Source organism: Malus sylvestris, chromosome 10 (assembly GCF_916048215.2).
Source record: "Malus sylvestris chromosome 10, drMalSylv7.2, whole genome shotgun sequence".
In the NCBI taxonomy this organism is placed as follows: domain Eukaryota; kingdom Viridiplantae; phylum Streptophyta; class Magnoliopsida; order Rosales; family Rosaceae; genus Malus; species Malus sylvestris.
The window spans coordinates 26,031,357-26,056,948 of record NC_062269.1 but is presented as its reverse complement, the minus strand read 5'-3'; the positions used below and the strand labels follow the sequence as shown (position 1 = coordinate 26,056,948).

At 37.8% G+C, this 25,592-nt stretch overlaps 1 protein-coding gene, 1 long non-coding RNA gene and 1 pseudogene across 5 annotated transcripts; 1 reads left to right on the top strand and 2 right to left on the bottom strand.

Annotated features, from left to right (window-relative positions):
- Positions 1–5,405: 5,405 nt before the first annotated feature.
- On the top strand, positions 5,406–10,837 carry LOC126586457 (CDT1-like protein b; annotated as a pseudogene).
- Positions 10,838–11,087: 250 nt separating this feature from the next.
- LOC126586456 (uncharacterized) lies at positions 11,088–14,204 on the bottom strand. The gene is made up of 2 exons (XM_050251297.1): positions 14,037–14,204; positions 11,088–13,543 (listed from the first exon to the last, which is right to left on the bottom strand). The coding sequence occupies exon 2, from the start codon at positions 13,431–13,433 to the stop codon at positions 11,481–11,483; it is 1,953 nt and encodes a 650-aa protein (XP_050107254.1). The 5' UTR covers positions 13,434–13,543; positions 14,037–14,204; the 3' UTR covers positions 11,088–11,480.
- A 1,766-nt stretch (positions 14,205–15,970) lies between these two features.
- LOC126586485 (uncharacterized) lies at positions 15,971–25,354 on the bottom strand. Of its 4 annotated transcripts, none has more exons than XR_007610819.1 (7): positions 24,765–25,354; positions 24,591–24,659; positions 23,833–23,891; positions 17,955–22,892; positions 17,781–17,849; positions 17,024–17,082; positions 15,971–16,083 (listed from the first exon to the last, which is right to left on the bottom strand). It is a non-coding gene; the product is annotated as an uncharacterized LOC126586485 (long non-coding RNA). The 4 variants fall into 4 exon arrangements; XR_007610818.1 differs by lacking the exon at positions 15,971–16,083 and having other exon boundaries at positions 16,670–17,082; positions 17,955–18,114; positions 18,198–22,892; positions 24,765–25,353; XR_007610817.1 differs by lacking the exon at positions 15,971–16,083 and having other exon boundaries at positions 16,670–17,082; positions 24,765–24,924; positions 25,008–25,353.
- Positions 25,355–25,592: the final 238 nt, after the last annotated feature.

The following is a 25,592-nucleotide window of genomic DNA, read 5'->3' as shown; positions in this document are numbered from 1 at the left end:
GGCACAAACCTTAGGCCTCTGTAACCAAGCCCAAAACCAGCCCAAGTCCAACTCTTTAGCCTAGGCCCAGCCCAATCTAATGACCTATAACCCAGGCCCAGTCCTTATGACCTGGCCCAACCCAAGCCTTTTGCCTAAATCCAAATGTGAACTGGCCCAACCCAGATTCCAGTCGGCACATGGGCATTTGCCTTTTGCGGCCAACTTTTTGGCAACTCAAATTGGCATGTGGCAGCGTGTGAGGGTACCCAAGGTCCCCCTTATGTTTTTTGATGTCCTAAATCTGTTTATGACATCTGTTTCCCGAAATTCAACTATTTTAGTATAGTTTTATTAATTGGTACCTTTATGTGCTTAGGTGCAATTGTTTATGGTGTTTCCATCCTCTCTAATTTGCATGGCTCTTTGACGGCGAAGTATCTGTGATTTGACTCCTTCTAAAATGCATGATTTTAATATTAGAAATGCATACATGAAAAGCATGATTTTATGTCTACGTTTTATGAAATGTTTATGAATAAATTGGTTTCACACTTTATGAATTATCATGCTTTATTGACTTTACATTCTTTGTGGTATATATGATTGATGACTATATACCTATTTATGAACGTGGTTTTACGATATGATGTTTTAGTTACTAAGCTCCTATTTGAGATATATATATTAGAAATATTATGTTAATGTTTTTATGTGTTTACTTACGGGCGCGCACGGTCTTGCCTACGAGCGAATGATACTACCTACGGATGAACGGTCTTGTCTATGGGCAAATGATATTGCCTATGGGTGAATAGTCTTGCCTACGGGCAAGTGATATTTATGTTGGCTTCGGTCGGGCATAAGTTAGTGGCTTCGGCCAGAAGATACTTATATTGGCTTCGACCGGGCATAGGTTGGTGGCTTTAGCCGGAAGATACTTATATTGGCTTCAGCCGGGCATAGGAAGATACTTATATCGACTTCGATCGGGTGTAGGTTGGTGGCTTCGGCCAAATGAAGATATGTGTGTGTGTGTGTGTGTGTAAGTTTCGACCGGGCGTAGGTTGGTGGTTTCGGCCTAATGAAGATATGTGTGTGTGTGTGTGTGTGTGTGTGTGTGTATGTGTGTGTGTGTGTGTGTGTGTGTGTGTGTGTGTGTGTGTGTGTGTGTGTGTGTGTGTGTGTGTGTGTGTGTGTGTGTGTGTGTGTGTGTGTGTGTGTGTGTGTGTATGTGTGTGTGTGTGTGTGTGTGTGTGTGTGCCTTGTGCTACTACTACTAAGCACACTATATACGATATATGTTTATGAAAGGTTTTATGGCATGCTAGGGTTTTCAGAAAACCTATTACTTATTATGCTATATGAGTTTTCTAAACCTGGGGGTTAGTACGTTAAAGATTATTTGTTTTTGTATTACTTATATATCAATTTGGTCCACTCATGTTTTGTATTGTGCCTCTCAAGACTTAGAATCGAGGTATACAATCCTGGTGTGAAGGCACTCCCGCATCGGCATCTTCGAGTCCTTGCAGTGTGGGATCCATCCATTTGTTCATTCAATTTTATATTATTCCTTTTTAGTATCTCGGATTAGTTGTATTCTCTTAACACGATCCATAATTTTTATTTATGTCAGTTAATTGTTCTTAGTTCTCATGCATCCTAGTATGGCTTCATCACCTTTGGGTGTTTGTCAGCATGTGCCTACCATGGTGTGTGGGGAATGTTAGGGTCGGGCGTGTCAAATAAGGTATACCTTTCTCTCTTGGCGGCACACATTTCTCTCTTGTATTGGCACGATCAATGCACCTAAATTCTCTCTTAGCGGCAGATGTTTCTCTCTTGCTCTCTTCACGATCAATGCACCTGAACCCTTTTGGAGTTGTGCGTTATTCTAGCGGTGTATGTTCATCATGATTTGTAAGAAGTTCCAAGCTCCAAAGCAAATATTAGGATGCAAAGATTGTGGTGGGTGGGATTGTTGATGTGGTGAATGAATATATATAGGGTTTTGGTTTCATGCTTACTAATCTTGCACTGAATAGGAATTACGTTCCCTAACTGCATGTGATCTCCTATTACGGTCAATGTCCTCTAACTCTAATCCAATTAATAAATGACATCCATCTCCGCTCACATGTCTAAATGGGATTTATGTTTGGACTCAAACACTTGTTTTTGTGATTCGAAAAACAAATTTCATCCCAAAGTCGAGACTTCGAAAACAAAAGTGCCCACTTTTGATGTTACAAAGGAATAATCTTTGAATGCAGAGATAAATGCTCTTTTGTAAGAAATAAATGGACTTCTAGAAGATAAATTGAGTTGGACTTTATCTCAATCATGTCATGATTGGCCCAACAAACTAGATGTTGATTTTTGTGTATTTGCTAGATTTGATTTTGAATGATACTTTTTATTTTGTTGAAGAAGATATTTTATATAAAATGAAAAAAAGTATCATAAATTATATATATATATATATATATATATATTGAAATAATGTGGAATTATACTTAGATTAACACGAAAGTTTATCCATTTACCAAACGTGAAATTTAAGAACAAAACCGTCATCTTGGTAATATTCGTATACAAATTACCATCCATGGTCTCACATCAAACATTAACAAGGTTCGGTAAACTAGTAGAACTACAAATATGAATTTGGTCATCAAAAAACAATATTTTGCTACTAATGACACTAATCAAGTGGACTCAAAATCTACAGTAATATATCATCAAATATCAACATTAATCACGCTTCCAAAAATAATACAAATGTAGTCCTCGGCTGAAAAATTTATCGTTTATAGTCAAAATTTAACCTTTAAATTTATAGTTGTTAGTTTTTATAAAAATTTTATAACAAAAGCCAAAAACTTGATTGAAAGACCAATGTGCCCTCCAAATCAAATAAAGGAAACAAAACACCAAATTTTATTTACTTAATGACAATATTTCGTCTACTTATTATGCAAAAGCTTTCTGAAATTAACTTCAGCTTAAGTGATGTACTGCAATATTACTAAGTTCATCCAACCCATAACATTGTTTTTGTGCAACCCTTTTTTCCACATTCCATAGTATCCAGCAGAAAGTAGGTCGTATGGCGCCCTTGGATATCAACCATATGTATTTTGTTTGTTTGAGTTTGAAGAAGAATCGTATTTGTTCAACATAGATGTATTTCGTTGCCCTCGAGGTTATGAAAGTTTTTGGAACAATTTTAAGTTGAAACTTTTACATTGTTGAAAATCAATCGCATTATCAATCATTGTGGTGTGCTTTATATAGCATTTCCTTGCATTTACTTGGACTTGAATATATGAACATTTTTAAGAAGTATCCATTCATCTTCCTACAGCTCAAAGATGAGGAGATGACGACAATGGAGGAGAAAATTCCAGCCATCTCACATGCAAATAAGGATCAACAGAGGATTTCCGGCCTACCTAAGCTCGTCGACATGATTCATTTCGTGTTTCAATTTGTTAAATGTTCTGCCATCACAAAATAAGAGCTTGTGCACAAGCTAATTTGGAATTGTTGATGGGATTGATGATGTGGTGAATGAATATATATAGGGTTTTGGTTGATGTGGTGAGAAATTCCAAGCTAAATTGGAATTGTTCATCGTGATTCGTGAGAAATTGCAAGCTCCAAAGCAAATATTAGGATGCAAAGATTGTGGTAGGTGAGATTGTTGATGTGGTGAATGAATATATATAGGGGGTTTTGGTTTCATGTTTTCTAATCCTGCACTGAATAGGAATTACGTTCCCTAACTACATACAATCTCCTGTTGTGGTCAATGTGCTCAAACTCTAATCCAATTAAAAAACGATATCCATCTCTGCTCACATGTGTAAATGGGATTTATGTTTGGACTAGAACACTTGTTTTTGTGATTCGAAAAACAAATTTCCTTCCAAAGTCGGGACTTCGAAAACAAAAGTGACCACTTATGATGTTAAAAAGGAATAATCTTTGAATGTAGAGATAAATGCTCTTTTGTAAGAAATAAAAGGACTTCTAGAAGATAAATTATGTTGGACTTTATCTCAATCATGTCATGACCGGCCCAACAAACTAGATGTCGAGTTTTGTGTGTTTGCTAGATTTGATTTTGAACGATACTTTTTATTTTGTTGAAGAAGATATTTTATACAAAATGAAAAAAAAAATGAATTTTTTTTTTGAAATAATCCGAAATTATACTTAGATTAACATGAAAGTTTATCCATTTACGAAACTTGAAATTTAAGAACAAAACCGTCATCTTAATAGTCCTCGCATATAAATCACCATTCATGGTCTCACATGAAACATTAACAAGGTTGGGTAAACTAGTAGAAGTACAAATATGAATTTGGTCATTAATGAACAATATTTTGCTACTAATGACACTAATCAAGTGGACTCCAAATCTACAGTAAAATATCATCAAACCTCAACATTAATCACGCTTCCAAAAATAATAAAAATATAGTCCTTGGCTAAAGAATTTATTGTTTATATTCAAAATTTGACCTTTAATTTTATAATTGTCAGTTTTTATAAAAAAATTTATAACAAAAGCTAAAAACTCGCTTAAAAGACCAATGTGCCCTCCAAATCATATAAAAGAAACAAAAAGCCAAATAGATGCATTTTATTTTCTTTCGTTTTTGCTTTTATCACTTGTAGGGTTTGAGCATTCTCATATCCCACCCAAGAAATTTGTAGTAGTCGTTTTGATGAAAATTGTCATTACGCGTTCTCGTGGCATTTTACATCTATGTTCTTAACACAAAAGGCAGCTAGAATTAAGCATTTAATTAAGAGACAGAATTGAGCAAGAAAATTGGATACTCCATGGACTTGGAAAAATAAAAAGAAGGGAGACGGAGGAAGGTTTTTACCCAATAACATGTAATTCTTAACAAAATTTGGTGTGCAAACCAAATGATATGTTATTAATAAGAAACAAGCACACTTATCAACACTTAATCATAATCCAATCATGAACATCCACGTCATTTTTTTTTTGTCAAATGATAGAATTTGTTAGAGTAGATGTTATGTTAGCCATTGACAGGGTTTGAACCCACACCGTCATGCAAGGGTTTTCCACCACTATGGTAAATGGCCACTTACGCTCAACATCCACGTCATTTATTTTGCAAAATTTAGTTTAAAAATTTGGTGTCTCTAGCACTATCCCAAATAACAGTGCTCTCTTGATATGGAAGATAACATATTTGCCCAACGAATCTATTTCGTGGGAGGCAACGGGAAAATTTTCCCTCCACCAGAGAACCCTATTAAAATACCCAAAAGCCCCCAACTGGCCATTTAGCCACTGCTCTCTTTCTCTCACCTTCAAAATCGGCAACTTTTTTATTGACTCCAAATTCCAAAGCTCTTTCTCTCTCTTCGCAATGAGTTGCTCAGAAACTCAAATGATTGCTTAACCCAGTTTCTCTCTAACCTTCAAATTGGAGAAACCCCATTTAAACCCAAAGCTCCGAGTTGCAGAAATTGACTCAATAAGCTCCAAAACCCCTGAGAAGCCAAAACAGTTCCGTCATAAGTTCTTATGGGAGTAGACCCCCAAAGCAACCAGCGGTTCAGATCCGATCTTCGAGATGAAAGATCGATTCTTGGTCCGAGGAAAACCCGATTGAGACCCATGTTGGAGCCTCTGAAAGGCTGTTGGAAAAGTAAGGTTTCGTGAATTTTGGTTCTTTATTATGTTTTCGTATTTTGTTCCTAACATTTTTGGTGGATTTTGATTGATTTTTTTTTTTTTTTTGTGTGTGTGTTTTTTTCGTTGTTGTTGTAGGTATGAGATTTTGAGTGAGTTTTTCGATTGCTTGGATGCTGCAATTCGATTGTTGCAGTTGAGAGGTTTGATGCCAAGTTTTACCAATCTTCGCCCAAAAATCGAGTGTTTAACTGATAGGTCTTGAGAAAGGTTTCTTTTTAATCTGTTATTTGGTTTGGTTGGTTGCTGAAGAAATCAATTAGGCATAAAAAGTGATTGATTTTATTTCTTCATCTGGTTTTTTAGGAGGTTTACAATTAGTCACTTGGCTCAGCTGAAGTTTGTTTTACCTAAGGTTATTGAGATTACAAAAGTGCTTGTTAAGGATAGGATAACCAATAATATGAAGTCGGATCTTCGTGTCACCATGAATGTTGATGCAGTAGAGAATGACAACAAGTCAAAATATGATGGTGGTGGGCATATGCATTTAAGGAGAGCCTTTCGCCATAAGCTTGGAGAGATTTCAAAATCTCAACCTGAGGTATAGATCTACTCATTTTCAGTGGTACACAACTAACATGGTTTAATTTCTTAAGTATTCTATATTATTGAATCTTCTAGTAAGATTTGAGGTTAATGGAATCCATTTTTACATTGGATGTTCCGAGCAATCTCTGAGATTTTCGTTTGTTTGACTGTTTTCAAAAGTTTGAGCTTATTCCTTGTTACACTCTTTTCTAACAAGCTACTTAGCAATTCAAGATATGTTTTATTGGTTCAACATTATTTTTCTTGAACTAATTTTCAAATAACATGCAGTCTGAAAATGGGTTTTATGCTTTCAAGGTTATGAAATTCTAGAAGAAACTCTACCCCAACCATTCAATTGTGCAGAGCAACATATGCATCAAGATACGATTAAGTGTTCTTTATCATCATCTCCCGAGGCATTGATTGGTGTACACACAGTTGAGCAACCAAAAGCATTTAAAATCTCTCTTCAAGGTGATGCGACTGCAGATGAAACACATTTTAACTCCCTCTGAACAATCAAAGGAAGATTTGAATTCAAACATAAGCGGAATTCCTGACCCGTCACTGCCCACTGAGACATCATGTGAAGCATTAATAGCAGCTACCAGCAATAACAACTCATCTTCCTTAATTTTTTCGAAGACACTTTTCTCTACCAGCCTTCCACGATCGAAATGTTTTAGTTCCAGAGTCAAATCCCAATATAATTTGCTCGATTGAGGAATCTAGTATTGCTGCATCATCTTTTAAAACGCTAGTAGAATAACAACTAGCAATAACATATCATCTTCCTTGATCTTTTCAAAGCACTTTTCTCAGCCATATTTCCAAGCTCGAAATTTTTCAGCTTCAAAGTCAATTCCCAATATAGTTTGCTCCCCTGATGAAGTTGATACTGCTGCTTCATCGTCTGGCCAAGTGTCTGCAACACCAATGAAAGAACTCAACCCTATAGAAAATCAAAATGGTTTGCCCATGAAAAGTGCTAGCGTTCAAACTTGCTTCAGCTTCATCGAAAGAGATAGGCCCCATAGAAAATTTGCACATAAAAGGTGCTAGTATTCAATACACTCTACCAAAGGTTACTTCAACTTCTGCCAAATTGATGTTAGCCAAACCAGTATTGCACCCACCAATGTGCTGTTATATAAGCCCAGATGACGATTATACTAGTTCTCTAGAAAAATTGGTTGGTTGTCCTCCACGCTTTAGGTCACTGAAATTTGACACTCCTGTGAATAAGAAAAAGGTTGACGATGAAGTACTTGATATGGACAATGCATCAATTGATAATGGCTTTTTTGATACTCTTCTGGAATTGGTATATCATGTCTTATATGTCTATAGTTCTATAAAAGTTGCTGGAGCTTACTTTAACCACCTGCACAAAATTTTATTTACTTATGACAACATTTTGTCTACTTATTATGTGAAAGCTTTCTGAAATTGACTTTAGCTTAAGTGGTGTACTGTAATATTACTAAGTTCATTCAACCCACAACATTGTTTTTGTTCAACCTTTTTTCCACATTCCACGGTATTCAACAGAAAGAAAGCCGTATGGCACCTTTGGATACAACCATATGTGACATGCTCGACCCTGAAATTTCTCAAACACCAAGGTAGGCACATGCTGGCCGATACCCGAAGGTGACGAAACCAAATTAACATGCATGAGAACTATGAAGAACGAACGAACATAAATTAAACTCGTAAATTAAACTTTGAATATGCAATTGTGGAACATGTTCAGAGCATACAACTAATCCAGAATATTGTAGAAGGAATATTATAAAAATGTCGAACAAAAGGAAGGGTCTTACACCGAGAAGACTCGAAGATACTGATACGGGAATGCCTTGACGCCGGGATTGTACACCTCAATTCTAAGTCTTGAGGGGGCATAAAACAAAACATGAGTGGACCAAGTTAAATAATACTAAAGCAGTTATTCTTCAAATGCACTAACCCCCAGTTTAGAAAACTCATATAGCATAATAAGTAAAAGGTTTTCTGAAAACCCTAGTATGCCATAAAACCTTTCATATATCATATAAAGTGTGCTTAGAAGTGGTTTCATAATCGTCCAAAGGCACTACATCGCCCGACCGAAACCATATATAAGTATCATTCGCCCGAAGGCCCTTCATCACCCGACCAAAGCCATATATAGGTATCATTCGCTCGAAGGCCCTTCATCACCTGACCGAAGCCGTATATAAGTATCATTCACTAAGTAAGCACATAAAATCATGAACATAATCTTTCCAAAATATATATCATCGGAGCTCAATAGCTCCAACATCATATCATACACCATAGGAGTGTTCTAGCTCAAAACATCATCATAAACCATGTTCGTAAGTATGTAGTCATAACTATTTCAGAGAATGTAAATCTGCTAAAGCATGATATTTCATAAAGCGTAAATCCAATTTATTCATAAATGTAGTCATAAAATCATGATTTTCATGTATGCATTTCTAATAATAAAATCATGCATTTTAGAAAGGGTCCACTCACAGATACTCCGTCTTCTAAGAGTCGTGCAAACTAGAGAAGATGGAAACACCACAAGAAAATGCACTTAAGCACATAAAGGGACCAATTAATAAAACTTTACTAAAATGATTGAATTTGGGAAAACGGACGTCGAAAAAACTAAGAGGGGACCTCGGGTACCCCACACGCCGCCGCACACGCTGTCATGGGGCAGTGGCCTTGGGGGCCACGCGCCGAGTTGAGTCGTCGAAAAGTTGGCTAGAAAAGTTGTCAGCACCACCGTGGATGGCGCGCGTGCCCACGTGCTGATTATGGAATTGAGTATCCGACTCGGGTTAGGTCGGATCTGGTTAAAGGGTTGTTGGGTTGGGCCTGGTTATAGGTTTGGGCTAGGTGCCGAGTTGGACCCAATTTGCTAGGTTAGGTTTTGGATTGCAGGTCGGGTGAACCCGATTTTAGGATATGGGTCGGCCGGAATCTGGGTAGAGCTTCTAGAGCACCGTTAAGCTCATTTCTTCACCATTTTCAACGTACAAGCTATGGAAATGAAGCTTAGAAATAGAAGAAGAGGTTCGTACCAATTTGGAGCTGTGTGGTGGTCGGAATTGGCCGAAAAATGGCCTAGAAGTCTCGGGTTCTCACTGGAAAACTAGGAAAGCCTTCTCGAGGTGTTTCTGCGATGCCTCGATGCCCATAACACAAACACAATAAAAAAATGAACTACGAGAACGAAAGGAGAAGTTTTTGGAGTGTTTCCAAGGCTTACCCATGTCATAGGTGATCAGACTTGTCGGATTTCCCCTGTTTTCCCACCAGCTCCCAAGATGCCCAGGTCTCGGTGTCTGCACTTGCAGAGGAAGAAGAAGGACGAGAGGTGTGAGAGAGTCATGAGGGAGGTCAAAGAGAAAGAGTGTGTGTGAAGATTGTTGGGTCCTGTGTGTGTGTGGGTGAGCTCGGGGAAAAATAGAGAGGTAGAGAAAAGAGGGAGCTGAGGGAAGTCATGGGGAAAGGGAGAGGGAAAGAGGGAGTGGGTCGAAGGACAAAGGTGTAAGGGTGGGCCCCACAAGGCACACCAAATAAGACCAAAAGCAACCATTTAAAATAAACACCCTAACCAAAGTGAAATCTCGAAATTGCCCTTGACGTTCTGTAAAATCCGGGACGGGTTGTTACAATATGTATTTTGTTTGTTTAAGTTTGAAGAAGAATCGTATTTGTTCAACATAGATGTATTTAGTTGCCCTCGAGGTTATGAAAGTTTTTGGAACCATTTTAAGTTGAAACTTTTACATTGTTGAAAATCAATCGCAATATCAATCATTAAGGCATTCTTTATGCAGCATTTCCTTGCATCTATTTGGACTTGAATATATGAACAACATTTTTTAGAAGTATCCATTCATCTTTCTACAACTGAAAGATGAGGAGAGGATGGCAATGGAGGAGCAAATTCCAATCATCTCACATGCAAAGAGGGATCAGCAGAGGATTTCCGGCCTACTTAAGCTCGTCGACATGATTCATTTCGTATTTCAGTCCTTCAACTATTCTGCCATCACAAAAGAAGAGCTTGTGCACAAGCTAATTTGGAATAATTTTGAATTTACCGACACAAGTACGCCATCGTATAAAAGTAAATCATTTCCATTACGGTTCACGAAAGCTCCTGGTGAACCTAACTCCGTTTCTATTATCTTCACAGATGAAGTTGAAGAGCAGCTTACCTTGCTGCTAGATCTGGTTCCAGAATGGATTTCTGAAGAAAAGTCGGAATCCGGAGGAGATTTGCTTTTGATCCAGTGAGTTTTATCTAGTCCCGAAAAGAAACGATGTGTTGCGTAAATGAATTCTGCCTTGGGGTTAAACGATAGAAACTTAATCAAATTGTTTGATGACATTTGATCTCTGTTCTTGCAGCATTAACAAAATGTCAAATCCAGATTCGATACGGGCACGGCTTGAAGCAGCAAACTAGCAAAGTAATCTGGACGGTACTGGGATTTCTGAAGGTTGCTGTAAAATGAAGATTTAGGGATGGTGTACGATTTCCTGTCTCATTAATTAATTGTTCATGTAAAGCACATCTAATTTTGATGTTCTTTCAGCGGCATAGAAAATGCTTCACTGGAGAATGCGTTATCTTCGACCATAGAAATTAGGATACATTTCTTTTTTCTAACAAGTAATTGTTCGGTCCAACGTCACGTAATGTTATCGCATGGTAATTTTTTGGTACAATGATCATTTGCACCTATGTTCGAATCTGATTCCCTAATCACGAAGATAACCTCCATAGCCACATGAGAAATTAACACGATTTGAGTGAAGAGTAAAGTATAAAATTTGGCTGTCAAATAGAATCCATTCCCTCTACCAATGAGATTCAACAGGATCCCTACTAAAAAAACATCAAACTAATCTAAACATTAATCAATATCCCCTTCCTATTTCCATGCACCTGCAGACCTTCCACAGATCCCTCGGTGCAGTGAATCCCCGATATAGCAAAACGAAAAACATGCTCTGGAAAGCGATACAAAATATAACCCCTCGTCGCAAGTAGCTAAAGACCTGTATGGCTCAACAGCAAAATCCATATGGCAGAAACTGAATCTTTACCTAGAAAGAATTAGAAATGTAGGATAGATGCTCAGAACGATCTTCTCAAGCACCTTACTAATCTTTGGCAACATTAGGAAACTGCAGCAACTTAAGCGGTACTCTTCTTGTTTCTAAAGCTTTCCTTCAGCAACGCAAATTTCTTCTTGCATTGAACCACAGACTTCCCCGGAACAGCAGCAGCAACTCGCTCCCATCGCTGAGCGGCTTCCTTTGGAAAGGTTTTCAGAGCCTGAACCAGCGCTTTTTCTTGTACAGCAGACCATACATCTTGCTCGGAACCTGACAACAATCCATTTTCAACAATCGGATATGTAGGAGTTTGGTCTTTTGCACTTACGCTTGACGACTCTACCGCTTCATCTGTCTTCACGGCAGGTGTTTCAGTGGCCTGAGTAGTCGGTACCCCTTCTACTTCAACTCTGGTAGTAAGTGGAGAAGCGATAGATGGTGAGGGTTTCCTTTTTTCAAGAAAAGAATCAAAAGCTTTGCTAGAATCAGGTTTCTGGAGGAGGACTGTTTTTGTTGCCTTCAAAATTTCTTCAACGGATCTTCCAGTACCAATATAATCTGAAACAACCTCCCACCTCCGAGATGTTCCTTTTGGAAATTTTACCATTCCTTTTCTCAAAAGCTCAATTTCTTCTCTGCTCCAAGGCTTCTCTTCCTTCTTCTCATAGCTGGCTAACTGAATGGTACCATTGGACTTCACGGAACCATTCTGTTGTTCTGCTTTCTTCTCTTCTTCTTTCTTACCCACCAAATCGTCTTTATATCCACATGCATCTCTAAGGACTTCTGCTCTCTCCAGCCCCTCTTTGCCCTCCATCTTCTCACATATACTCCTAAGCTGCTCGGTACCAACAGACGAACAGAGACTTTCCACATCATCCTCAGAAAGATTGAGCAAACGCTTCGAAGTAACAGGCCCTGAAACTGTTCGAAGGCGAGCCCGCTCTTTCCGCAGGAGCTTCTTCTCTTTCTCCTTCAGCTTCTTCTGCTGTAAAGCTGTTTCTGCAGCTCGTTTGGCATCCTCCTCTTTCCGTCTCCTCTCCTCTTCTGCAGCCCTGGCTGCTTCCTCTTCCTGTAATTTCTTGGCCATGTATTTGGCCTCTTTTTTCCTCTGCTTCTCAGCTTTCTCTGCTTCCTTTCTTCTCTGTATTCTCGGGTCTCTTTTATATGCATTGTCAACAAGAGTACGAATTCGTGCATACTCCTCCTTCCTAGCCTTTTCTGAAAGTTTTGCATTCTGCCTCTCCATCCATCTCTTATGGTCACGAGACTCTGCTTGCTCAAGATCAAACTCGTCAGCATGTGGGAACTCTCTCCAACTCTTGAAGGTGTACCAGAAGTCATAGAAATTGTCTACTTCCTTCAGTGGAGTATTCTCATCGCCTAAAAATAGGATTGGTTGGTTAACTGACCACCGCCCATTCCTCATAAAAGCAGGACCAAACACTCTGAAGAAGTCCTGTGGGGCACATTCAGTGGGGATCTCATCATCAAACTCATCAGTGGAGTCATAGATCCTTCGCTTCACAGGATCAATTAACACCTCATACGCTTCTTGGATGGACTTAAAGTGACCCTCTATCTCGTCCTTCTTTGTTTGTTTTGCAGCTTCAGTTTCCTCATTGAGAAGAAGAGAAGCCTGTTTGTCAGGGTGGTATTTCAGGGCAGTCTCACGATAGCTTTTTCTTATCTGCTCCTCAGTTGCAAGGTATCTTAAATGACTCAAACCTAACAGTGCATAGTGATCTTGTTCTTTGCCTTCGCCACCAGATTTCTTCTTACCTTTGCTGCTGTACGAATCAAATGATGGTATAGAAGTCTGCTCCTTGTTATTAACCACCTTCTCATCTTCAACTTCTTTCTTTTCCTCCACACACCCACGAAGCTTCAGAGCGACAGCATGGAAAGAATGCCCGGCTGGTTCACGATTCAAAGCCTTGACAGGAAGGCAGTTTGAAGAAGCATACAGCGGTTGACCATCTACCAACTCTTGGGAGTACGAAATAAGGCGAAACTTGCTTTGGAAAGGCATGATGATTATATCAAACCCACAGTAGCCAGATAAATCGACAAATTTAGTACCCCAAGAAAAAGCTCCACTGCACTTCAAAATCCTCTTAATATAAATGCACAATCCCCACACTGCACTAACAAACAAAGAAAAAATCAACCCGAATATCTCCGATACGGAAAGATGAAAATAACTAGGAATTTGACATGTATAGAGCAATGAACACATAATTAAAACACAAACACACCTGCATTATAAAAATAAAAATAAATAATAATAATTCAAGAATGCTAGCTCAAATCACATAAACCCCAATATTTTCAAAAAATAAACAATATTAATAGCAAAGAAACAAACTTTAATCACATAACCCTCAAAATTAGTTTCATAAATTAAAATACTTCCCGGTTAACACCATAAAACCATTCATTTGTTATATTATGCACTCATTTATTACTCTATCAACCAAAATTATTATTATTTTTTCTTTTAAAAAAAAAGGAAACATTTCCATTTCATATTGGATTGCAGAAAAAATTACTAACGAGCAATGCAAAAATAAAAAAAAAAATACAAAGATTCAGCAAAGAAAATAAACGGCGGCTATGAAGAAACGTCTCAAACCTCGAGGAGAGCAGATGGAGGCGATGAGGGTTTGACGGAGGAGCTCGATGACTGCTTGATCGACGATCGAAGGTCCGCCGGAGTTTATAGTTGGAGACGCAGTCGTTCGCTCGGCTCGTTGGGGGTTTTGGTGGTTTCACATATATAAGGCTTCCAACTTCAAAATGCCCTAATCGATTGCAATTGGGGAAACGATGGCTCGCGATCTGCCACGACCACGTGTCACCTGACTGGTTTATTTGTTACCTGATCATCCTGGGCCACCGCTCGTTTAATGGGCCCAAATACTCTGGTTTGTTTGGGCTTAATTAGGAAACCAACGACAAGTCTTAAGCTCAGTCTGGTAAATGAAGATTGAAGAAACAAATGGGACGAGCATCTCCATGGTATACGCTTTTGCCTGGCTACATTCTCATGCCCTAACGCCTCAGAGCATCTCCAATGACAATCTTTAATAGAATCCCTACAATCGTATAGTTCTTAAATACAAGGACAAATGATTTTCAATGGATCAGAATTGAAGTTCTCAAAGTATCTCAATACATAGGGACTTGGCTGATACCTCAAAAGAATTCTCAAACATGAGTACTACATATAGGGACTCAAATTGTGGACTCTATATTAATTTTGAGTGAGAACGTGTTTTTTCCTTGTGTTTTGAACCCACCCAAGTGGGGCAACTTCTCATTTGCCTTTTTTTTTAATTCTTGAAAAGTCTATGGTAAAGATAGTTATTTTTTTATTTTTATCAATGGTAACAATATTTCAATGAAATGAAAAATATTTTTTTAATATTTTAGTCGTTATATTTAGCTACTGTACTATAAGGAGTTTTCATTGTAGATAATATTCTTTTAGAGACTTGAATATTTCTCTAAAATTCCTAAATGAGTCCATAAAGGTGGTGGTGGGAGTCCGTACTTATTGGAGATGCTCTAAGGACCTTCTCAAAGTATGATTTTATATGAATTTTCTGTCACTTCAAATTTAATGTCAATTCTCCACTAACATCATGAATATTGTGCCAAAAGGGTAGCCACTTAGCACTATAGCATAAGGATATTCTTCTTCATTTAATACTACGGTATAATGATATTCTTATTATTTAGAATATAGCCGTATTCTATAGTTATGATTAGAGTGGAGACACCCAACTTGTAATATCTCCATGGATAATGTCTGTTTTTTATTTTTGGTAAACCCATGGATATTGTCTTGACAATTAAATGTATGAGCAGAACTCGGAACTCAAAGCTCATTTGGAAGCGCTTTTAAAATGATTGAAGAACCAATCTTTAGTAATAACGTAATTGAATTTTGAAAAACAAATTCTGTCTAATCAATTTCAATCATTTTAAAAATGGGAGACTTTGGATGCGGCCTTTAGTTATGAATATTCTTTGATTGAAACATTGTTGGTTTTTAATTTTTGATCGAGGTCCCTGAAATTAATGTGATAATTTATTTCTATGCACGTTACTATATTTTTTTAATTAAAAATTAGAAATTTTAGTTGTTTATATAAATGAGATTTTAAATAAAAAAACCATAATTTGTGGGATTAAAAATATTAAAATATAAATATACTATTGTGTATGTATATATATATACATGGGTACATTTATTAAAATTAACCAAAAAATTTATTGTATCAAAACATGGGTACATTCTTCAAAATCACAAAAAAAAAAAGATATTAGGCTTAATAACATTAGTAAATTTCTTCGATTAAACTTGACATGGATACATTTTAAAATCAAAGAAAAAAGAATGTACCCATATAAGTTTAAAAATGGATTAGAAAAAAATTGAATAGATTTTATATAAAAAAAAAAGAGGGTACATTTTCATAAACAAATTTGACACACCCCGTCCCGAAGGAGGGCATGCTGGCCGTCACGTGAGAGTGACGTAACCATTTGCACAGTACGGAAGCTTTAAGATACAATTTATAAGTTGATACACCCGAAGGGAGTCCTAATTTTGTCCAATCTGTCAGAACACCGTCGAATTCCTCGTAGTCACCACACCTTTGTGATTCCTGAACCTGGAGGGGCGCAAAACCAAAATTGAGTGGGTCAGTAAAACAATTCTTTTCCAAATCCAAACATTTCTCAAAACGTTGTAACCCCTCTCCGTAAAACCTGTATACTTTCCCAGAAATGTAAAATATAAATATACATATATATTCTCAAAACTTCATTTTTACTATCTCAACATTATCTCTTTATCAATCATGCCATGCCATGTCATCTCAACATTTCTCATATTAATTATGCCATGCCACATCATCTCAACAGTAATAAGGTATGAATGCATCAACATAATCATATCAGGTGCAAGAAAGTAATCAACCGTAGGCCCTCTAATAGCCCTATACGGTTGAACCTAGAGCTCAAAATCTATCATTATCACTCTACCGGAGTCACCTCCGTGACCCGTCCGGCCTTCTGCACACAAGTTACGCTCTAGTGCTTCTCATAAATCATCTGTGCACATAATCTAAGGTCACCCACCAGTCGGAATCTCACTAACACTCTCGCGACTGGTCTGTCGTACCCACTCCGCGTGGACTGTACGACTAGCATCTACTTGGATCCAAGGCGAGCGTGCGATGCGGTGAATACTATAAGCACTAAACCATGGTGCAGGATTTGAGCTCAATATATATCATCATCATCATAACAGTAATTAAATACTCATCTGTGCGTCCACCGCACCATTTCATACATATGCATCATAAATCAATTCTTACCTGTGCGTCCACCGCACCAATTCATACATATGCATCATATATTAATTCATGCATGGCATTTCAACTCACATTTCTATATACTTTTCATATCAATTCTATGCATGGTATTTCACTTCCCGTTTTTCCACATAACTCATATGCATTTCATTTTAAACATAATTTCATGCATTTTCAATTTCTGGGAAAACGTTAAGTATATATATATATACGGAAAACAAAACTGCCCACTCACCTGGAGTTCGCCCTACAACTCCCTAGCACAATACGCCAAGGCGTCATGACGATCGGCGCCTAAAACAATAATCAATTCCAACCTCAGAATTCATATCGATAGAATATATAACTTATATAAAATACGTCACTACGTAGATTGATCCGGAAGATCCACCCCTCAGATTTTAAATCCATAACTTCCAGAGGTCCACATTATACCTCTAGGACAACATCCTAAAATTTCATTACCATCCAACGGTCGGATCTCCGTCAATTTCCAAAACTAAGTGACGGTTAACATTTTATATTATGGACTTACAATTCCAATTCCGGAAGATCCGTAACTCGGATTCCCAATCCGTAAGTTCCAATAATCCTCAAATATTACGTATTACAACGTATCAAAGTTTGGTGACGATCCAACGGTCGGATCATCAATTCACATTTTCACCTAAATGTGAAAACTATAAAACGTTATTTGAACACCTAACCAACAATCTTCAATAACTTTCTCATACGGTGTTCAATTTAGGTATATGAATATACCACAGTGATCTACTCGACGTCACGGACGTCGACATATTTTTAAAATAATTTTATTTTTATTTTTTATTTTTACTGTAGCACCTTCTTCTTCCTTGGGTCGCCGGACTGGTTTTTCCGGCGGCCGTTTTCCGGGCAGTTTTTCAAATTGCCATAACTTTGTCATTTCTCAACGAAATCAAGTGATTAAAAAACGAGAGTTGTAGCCCTTGAAGAGACAAAGAGAATGGTACCTTTCACAACACCTAGTTCGCCGTGGTTTGGCCGGAAACTGCCTCGAAAGCCTCGGAGGTCGCCGGAAACTGGGTATTTTTCAAATGAGTATAACTTCTTCAATACTCAACGAAATTGAGTGAAACAAAAAGGAAAGTTGTAGTACTTTACGAGACGAAGAGATTGATACCTACCTCGACTCCTAACTCGCCGGAGATTCGCCGGAAAATGCCTCGAAAGCTTCGGCCAAACTTTGAACTTGTCGATCTCCGTGTTCTTACGTCCAAAAACTTCCAACGAAGCACTCCGAGCATCCTTGGGACTTCCTAAAGCTCACTATGAGCTTGGTTTGGCCTAAAACACAACCAATTCAAAGCTCATGAACAGTACACATTCACGGCAACTTTAGAAACTAGGGTTTTCGAAGTGAAACTTACTTGAAATGGGTATCATCGTGATCGTATGGTCTTCAGGAGTACGATGGCACTCTTAAATCCGTCGTTGGTGGAAGTTTAGGGTGTTTTTTTTGTGGTGGTCTTGGTGGTTGCCGTGTGTTCGAGAGGGTGAGAGAGAGAGAGAGATCTGAAATGGAAGAAGAAGAGAGAGAAGGAAAGGTTACGGGTTTTAGGGAGTGCTTTGAGGTATGAGGATCCCACCTTAACCCAAACACAACATTACAACCTAGTTTTAGTCCCTAACACAAATTAACCATAGTTTAGGAACTTTAAATAAAACAAATGTCATCTCTTTACACACCTTAATCTCGTTTAAGGTCATTTTTGAAATTTCACGTCCTCGGAATGAAAAATCCCGGGACGGGCTGTGACAATCTTCCCTCCTTATAGAATTTCGTCCCCGAAATTCCAGCAACCAACTAAATCAACCATACTCCAACAATAGCTTCGGTTAAAAATCTCTCATCCGATTCTTTTTCTCCCACATAATTTTCCACTGAATGATTTCCTTCACAAAGCTTTTACCACTTACTCTGTCTTAATTCTCAGGACCTTCTTTTTCCAATCCAAAGTCATCCTTGGTTCCTTATCAAGTCGAATCCAATTTAATTCTCAATAGTTGCATCAGGATCTCATGTGACGAATTTGCCACCTAGTGACAACGTATCGAACCCAAAATACATTAAGTACCTTAGCCAACTCTGAAGACATCACCACTTGTATGCAACTTCATCGATTCCTTTAGTGATCAAATCGATCTGATGTGTCTAAGACTTATCTTGTCTTCCTTTCCAAATCTTGCTATTTCTTTTCATGGTGAAATTTCCAAAAATATAAAATCATCTACGTTATACACTCGATTAGTGGCATATTCATCTGTTGATCTCTTTTGCCATTCCTGGTTTCTTCAGGTTAACTTAATCACCTGAATACTTTGAGGAGACTCATCCATAGTCTCAGGGTTTACAAAAACTCTTTCGTGATCGAATCTTTCTCTACCCAGAAACATTCCATTCACAAGTCAACAAAAACCGACTCACATGACACATTTCATGGTCCTTATGGCGTTACTTCAGAAACTGCACAACCAACATACTTAAGAAACTCAGCAGTTCCGTAAACCAATTCTTCTTTCTATAAAACAAATAAGTACCGTTACTCAACCCTGGAGTAAATGTACTAACTTGGTACATTGACCAACTATCGCTTCAAATTCAATCATAACCATCCTATGTATCATGAAACTTGTACACATAATCCAAAGTAATATTTTTCCATTTCCACTGCGAAACAGAAAATAACCGTCTCAATCCAAAGGTTTACTTCTTTCTACTTCAATCTGTTGACCAATAAAAACGTCAAATGGTATACTAGATCTCATTACTTTTGGAATATTGCAGAAGTTGTACAGTGTACTTCGTCCAAAATTGCTTGCTTTAAATCCTCAGCATTCGGTACATACTTCTTACTTTCTTGTATCCACATACCATTTGATTCACGAATCATGTACTCATTCTTTTTCCTTTCTTTCCTTGCCTTGGTTAATTCTTAAATTCCTCGTCAAACATTTAAGTTTCGAGTACGACCTTACCAAACAGGCCTAACTTGAAATTTAACAAGTATAACTTCTTCTCGATCTTCCATTCTTAATTTTTCTTCCGTTGGTTTTCAATCCACAAGATGATACTCTTGGCAAACGTGCCAGACATTAATCATACTGTAGTCTTCTCACCAAGTGCTTCAGCTACAACAATTCACGATCACCCTGATCGTACCATCATAATAACTAAGTAATTCAATCCACCTTTGTTGCCTCATATCAAAATCCTTCCGAATAAACAAATATTGGAGACTCTTTTGATTTGTAAAATCTTGCATTCTTTTCAACATATAATGTCTCCACAACTTCACAGCAAGGATGATAATCGTGACTTCCAAGTCACCAGTAGGGTAATTCATCTCATTAGGTTCCATTTGTCGTGAAACATATTCAATCACCCTAACATTTGCATCAATACATCTCCAAGAATATTTAATGTACCATCACCATAAACCAATAATTACCGCTATCTTCTGGGATTACTAAAATACGTGCATGAGTGAGGAAATACTTCAGTTGTTGAATCCTTTGCTCACAATTTCCTTCCCACTCATACATAACCTCTTTTCTCCACAGTCTCGTTAATGACAAAGCAAGGACTGAAAAATCTTTCACAACCATCCAAGATAGCCTGGTAAGCTAAGAAATTCCGAATCTCAATTATGGCTTGTGGTTGTTCCAAATTTTTAATTTCTGCTACCTTTTAAGGATTCACTTGAATACCTTAAGAATATATAACAAATCTCAGAATGCCACCTGATTCATCTAACTTTAGCATTTGCTACTTAGCATACAACCAACGTTCTCTCAATCTTTGCTTCACCGACTTAATACATTTACATGCTCTGCTCTGGTTCAGAATATGCCAGAATATCTTCAATGAAAATGATATCAATTTATCAAGGCATTATTGGAATACTTCATCCATCAACTCATAAAACAGCATGAGTATCCACATAGCATCACCAAACTTCATAAGGACCATAACAAGTCCAGAAAACCATCTTATGATCAACGTCACTTATAATATTCAATTGGTAGTAACCAGATCTCAATTCAATCTTTGAATATTCGCAATTACTTCTGAGCTGGTTAAATAAACATCAGTACATCACCATGGATAACGGTTCCCAATCGTTACCCGATTCCATTGTCTATAATCAAGGGATAGTCTTAAAGCCCATTTTCTTCCTCACCAACGAACTAGGGTTCCCCCAAAGCGTTGTACTAGGTTGAATAAAACTTTTATCAACCAATTCTTTCAACTGAATTTCCAATTCCCTTAACTCATCATGAACCAATCTTTAACATAAATTTATACCTGGCAACAAATCAATAGTGAACCTCATATCTCTGCCTGAAGACAATCCAGGTATACTTTCAGGGAAGACATCAAGAAAAGTCTAACCCTTTCGACATTATTCACACTACTCCAAACAACATTATTTAGCACCACATGAGCTAAGTATTTTTGACAGCCTTTCGAAAACAATCTCTTTGCTCTCACAGCATAAATAACGGCCTGACTCAATCCACTTTGCATACTTACAAAAGTAATCTCTGGTCATCCAGATCGATGGAAAGTAACTGGTTTCCCGTAACATTCCATCTAGTCACAACTATAAACAACCAATCTAATGGAATAAAATTAACTGATACAATATAAATTCTATTATTATTAAGCATTCTAAATAAGTACAATACTAACATAAAATAATCTACCGGGTTGCTTGCTTAACGAATCCACGAATGAGTTATTAATATTACGGTCTGCAGCCCGCAATACTGATAAATCATCGTTGTCTCGATAAGTAGGCAACCACTCTCAAAGATATAACATTACTATTTTGTCACTCAATGTAAAATACATTCACTCGTCTCAATTACATTTATTTACTACTCTCTAGGTAATAACATACATAATAAGAAATATATCAGCCGAAGTCAACTAGAATGACCAATACGGCTGATTCAACTCTTATCTCAATAATACGTCGGCCGGATCCACTCCGCGTGGTCGGTACGGCCGAGCCTATAACTCACCAATTTCTCATGTGTCAGTCGAATCCACCTCTCGTGGCCTGTATGGCTGAACATATAACTCATCAAATCTCTCTGTACCCACGGTCAATCCGACCAAACTACTAAATCCATAAACCTACTGAATCGATACTACGATGTCATAGAAAACTGTTGGGTACAACTGATTTTAGGGACGATTCACAATTCTGTGTCCCCTCTGTTCACATAAACACATTCATTAATTTCACACTTCCCAAAGTGTTAATTTTGTACCTGCTGCACAAGGTACATTTCCTTTACTCGAGACACCTTGTCTCAAATATCTGGATGGAACGAGGCAAGTCTGAAAACTTTCTATAATATTCATTTATCGTCAACTTCCTTGATTCACATTTGCAAACTCTTGCTTACTACCATCGATAAATGCCGGAGGGATAAACTTTTCCTTAAACAAGTCCTTAAATAATTCTCAATCAGCTGTTTTCTCCGGTGACAACAATTAACAATCCTGTTTCCACCAGGATACAAATTCATACCCAAAACCAGGTAGTCGTCTCGACCCCTTGTCAGAAGGAAGATTCCTTTGACTTGCATAATCCAAAACTTCTTTTCCAAACGGTTAAACCGTTACTTCGCTCCCTCAGGTTCATCATTTCATAAGGTGATTCAAATTCAACTCATAACCCATCTTAAAATGTCCCTTTTTATAATAGACTGAATCACCATAATAATAGTTTCCCCTAAACCGTTATATTAGGGAGACTAAATTCCTCTAACTAAGTGGCTTGCTACGAGGCGGTGTAGTTCTGACAGAATTCACTAGAACTTCTCAAAATGTCCAAGATTGCAACCATGCTCTGATACCAACTGACACACCCCGTCCCGAAGGAGGGCATGCTGGCCGTCACGTGAGAGTGACGTAACCATTTGCACAGTACGGAAGCTTTAAGATACAATTTATAAGTTGATACACCCGAAGGGAGTCCTAATTTTGTCCAATCTGTCAGAACACCGTCGAATTCCTCGTAGTCACCACACCTTTGTGATTCCTGAACCTGGAGGGGCGCAAAACCAAAATTGAGTGGGTCAGTAAAACAATTCTTTTCCAAATCCAAACATTTCTCAAAACGTTGTAACCCCTCTCCGTAAAACCTGTATACTTTCCCAGAAATGTAAAATATAAATATACATATATATTCTCAAAACTTCATTTTTACTATCTCAACATTATCTCTTTATCAATCATGCCATGCCATGTCATCTCAACATTTCTCATATTAATTATGCCATGCCACATCATCTCAACAGTAATAAGGTATGAATGCATCAACATAATCATATCAGGTGCAAGAAAGTAATCAACCGTAGGCCCTCTAATAGCCCTATACGGTTGAACCTAGAGCTCAAAATCTATCATTATCACTCTACCGGAGTCACCTCCGTGACCCGTCCGGCCTTCTGCACACAAGTTACGCTCTAGTGCTTCTCATAAATCATCTGTGCACATAATCTAAGGTCACCCACCAGTCGGAATCTCACTAACACTCTCGCGACTGGTCTGTCGTACCCACTCCGCGTGGACTGTACGACTAGTATCTACTTGGATCCAAGGCGAGCGTGCGATGCGGTGAATACTATAAGCACTAAACCATGGTGCAGGATTTGAGCTCAATATATATCATCATCATCATAACAGTAATTAAATACTCATCTGTGCGTCCACCGCACCATTTCATACATATGCATCATAAATCAATTCTTACCTGTGCGTCCACCGCACCAATTCATACATATGCATCATATATTAATTCATGCATGGCATTTCAACTCACATTTCTATATACTTTTCATATCAATTCTATGCATGGTATTTCACTTCCCGTTTTTCCACATAACTCATATGCATTTCATTTTAAACATAATTTCATGCATTTTCAATTTCTGGGAAAACGTTAAGTATATATATATATACGGAAAACAAAACTGCCCACTCACCTGGAGTTCGCCCTACAACTCCCTAGCACAATACGCCAAGGCGTCATGACGATCGGCGCCTAAAACAATAATCAATTCCAACCTCAGAATTCATATCGATAGAATATATAACTTATATAAAATACGTCACTACGTAGATTGATCCGGAAGATCCACCCCTCAGATTTTAAATCCATAACTTCCAGAGGTCCACATTATACCTCTAGGACAACATCCTAAAATTTCATTACCATCCAACGGTCGGATCTCCGTCAATTTCCAAAACTAAGTGACGGTTAACATTTTATATTATGGACTTACAATTCCAATTCCGGAAGATCCGTAACTCGGATTCCCAATCCGTAAGTTCCAATAATCCTCAAATATTACGTATTACAACGTATCAAAGTTTGGTGACGATCCAACGGTCGGATCATCAATTCACATTTTCACCTAAATGTGAAAACTATAAAATGTTATTTGAACACCTAACCAACAATCTTCAATAACTTTCTCATACGGTGTTCAATTTAGGTATATGAATATACCACAGTGATCTACTCGACGTCACGGACGTCGACATATTTTTAAAATAATTTTATTTTTATTTTTATTTTTTTACTGTAGCACCTTCTTCTTCCTTGGGTCGCCGGACTGGTTTTTCCGGCGGCCGTTTTCCGGGCAGTTTTTCAAATTGCCATAACTTTGTCATTTCTCAACGAAATCAAGTGATTAAAAAACGAGAGTTGTAGCCCTTGAAGAGACAAAGAGAATGGTACCTTTCACAACACCTAGTTCGCCGTGGTTTGGCCGGAAACTGCCTCGAAAGCCTCGGAGGTCGCCGGAAACTGGGTATTTTTCAAATGAGTATAACTTCTTCAATACTCAACGAAATTGAGTGAAACAAAAAGGAAAGTTGTAGTACTTTACGAGACGAAGAGATTGATACCTACCTCGACTCCTAACTCGCCGGGGATTCGCCGGAAAATGCCTCGAAAGCTTCGGCCAAACTTTGAACTTGTCGATCTCCGTGTTCTTACGTCCAAAAACTTCCAACGAAGCACTCCGAGCATCCTTGGGACTTCCTAAAGCTCACTATGAGCTTGGTTTGGCCTAAAACACAACCAATTCAAAGCTCATGAACAGTACACATTCACGGCAACTTTAGAAACTAGGGTTTTCGAAGTGAAACTTACTTGAAATGGGTATCATCGTGATCGTATGGTCTTCAGGAGTACGATGGCACTCTTAAATCCGTCGTTGGTGGAAGTTTAGGGTGTTTTTTTTGTGGTGGTCTTGGTGGTTGCCGTGTGTTCGAGAGGGTGAGAGAGAGAGAGAGATCTGAAATGGAAGAAGAAGAGAGAGAAGGAAAGGTTACGGGTTTTAGGGAGTGCTTTGAGGTATGAGGATCCCACCTTAACCCAAACACAACATTACAACCTAGTTTTAGTCCCTAACACAAATTAACCATAGTTTAGGAACTTTAAATAAAACAAATGTCATCTCTTTACACACCTTAATCTCGTTTAAGGTTATTTTTGAAATTTCACGTCCTCGGAATGAAAAATCCCGGGACGGGCTGTGACAAAATTGGTATATTTAAGAATGAGTACATTTTAAGATTAAAAAGTTTTACATGAATGGGTACATTTAGCAAAATAAAAAGTACAAAAAAAATATATATGGGTAGAAAAACAAATAAACTTTAAAAAATATGAGCACAAAAAGAAATTAATACATGGGTATAAATTAAAATTGAAAATAAAATTGGTACAAGTTAA

Excerpts from the sequence above, each read along its gene's own strand:
- LOC126586456 (XM_050251297.1), bottom strand. The coding sequence starts at position 13,433 with ATGCCTTTCCAAAGCAAGTTTCGCCTTATTTCGTACTCCCAAGAGTTG.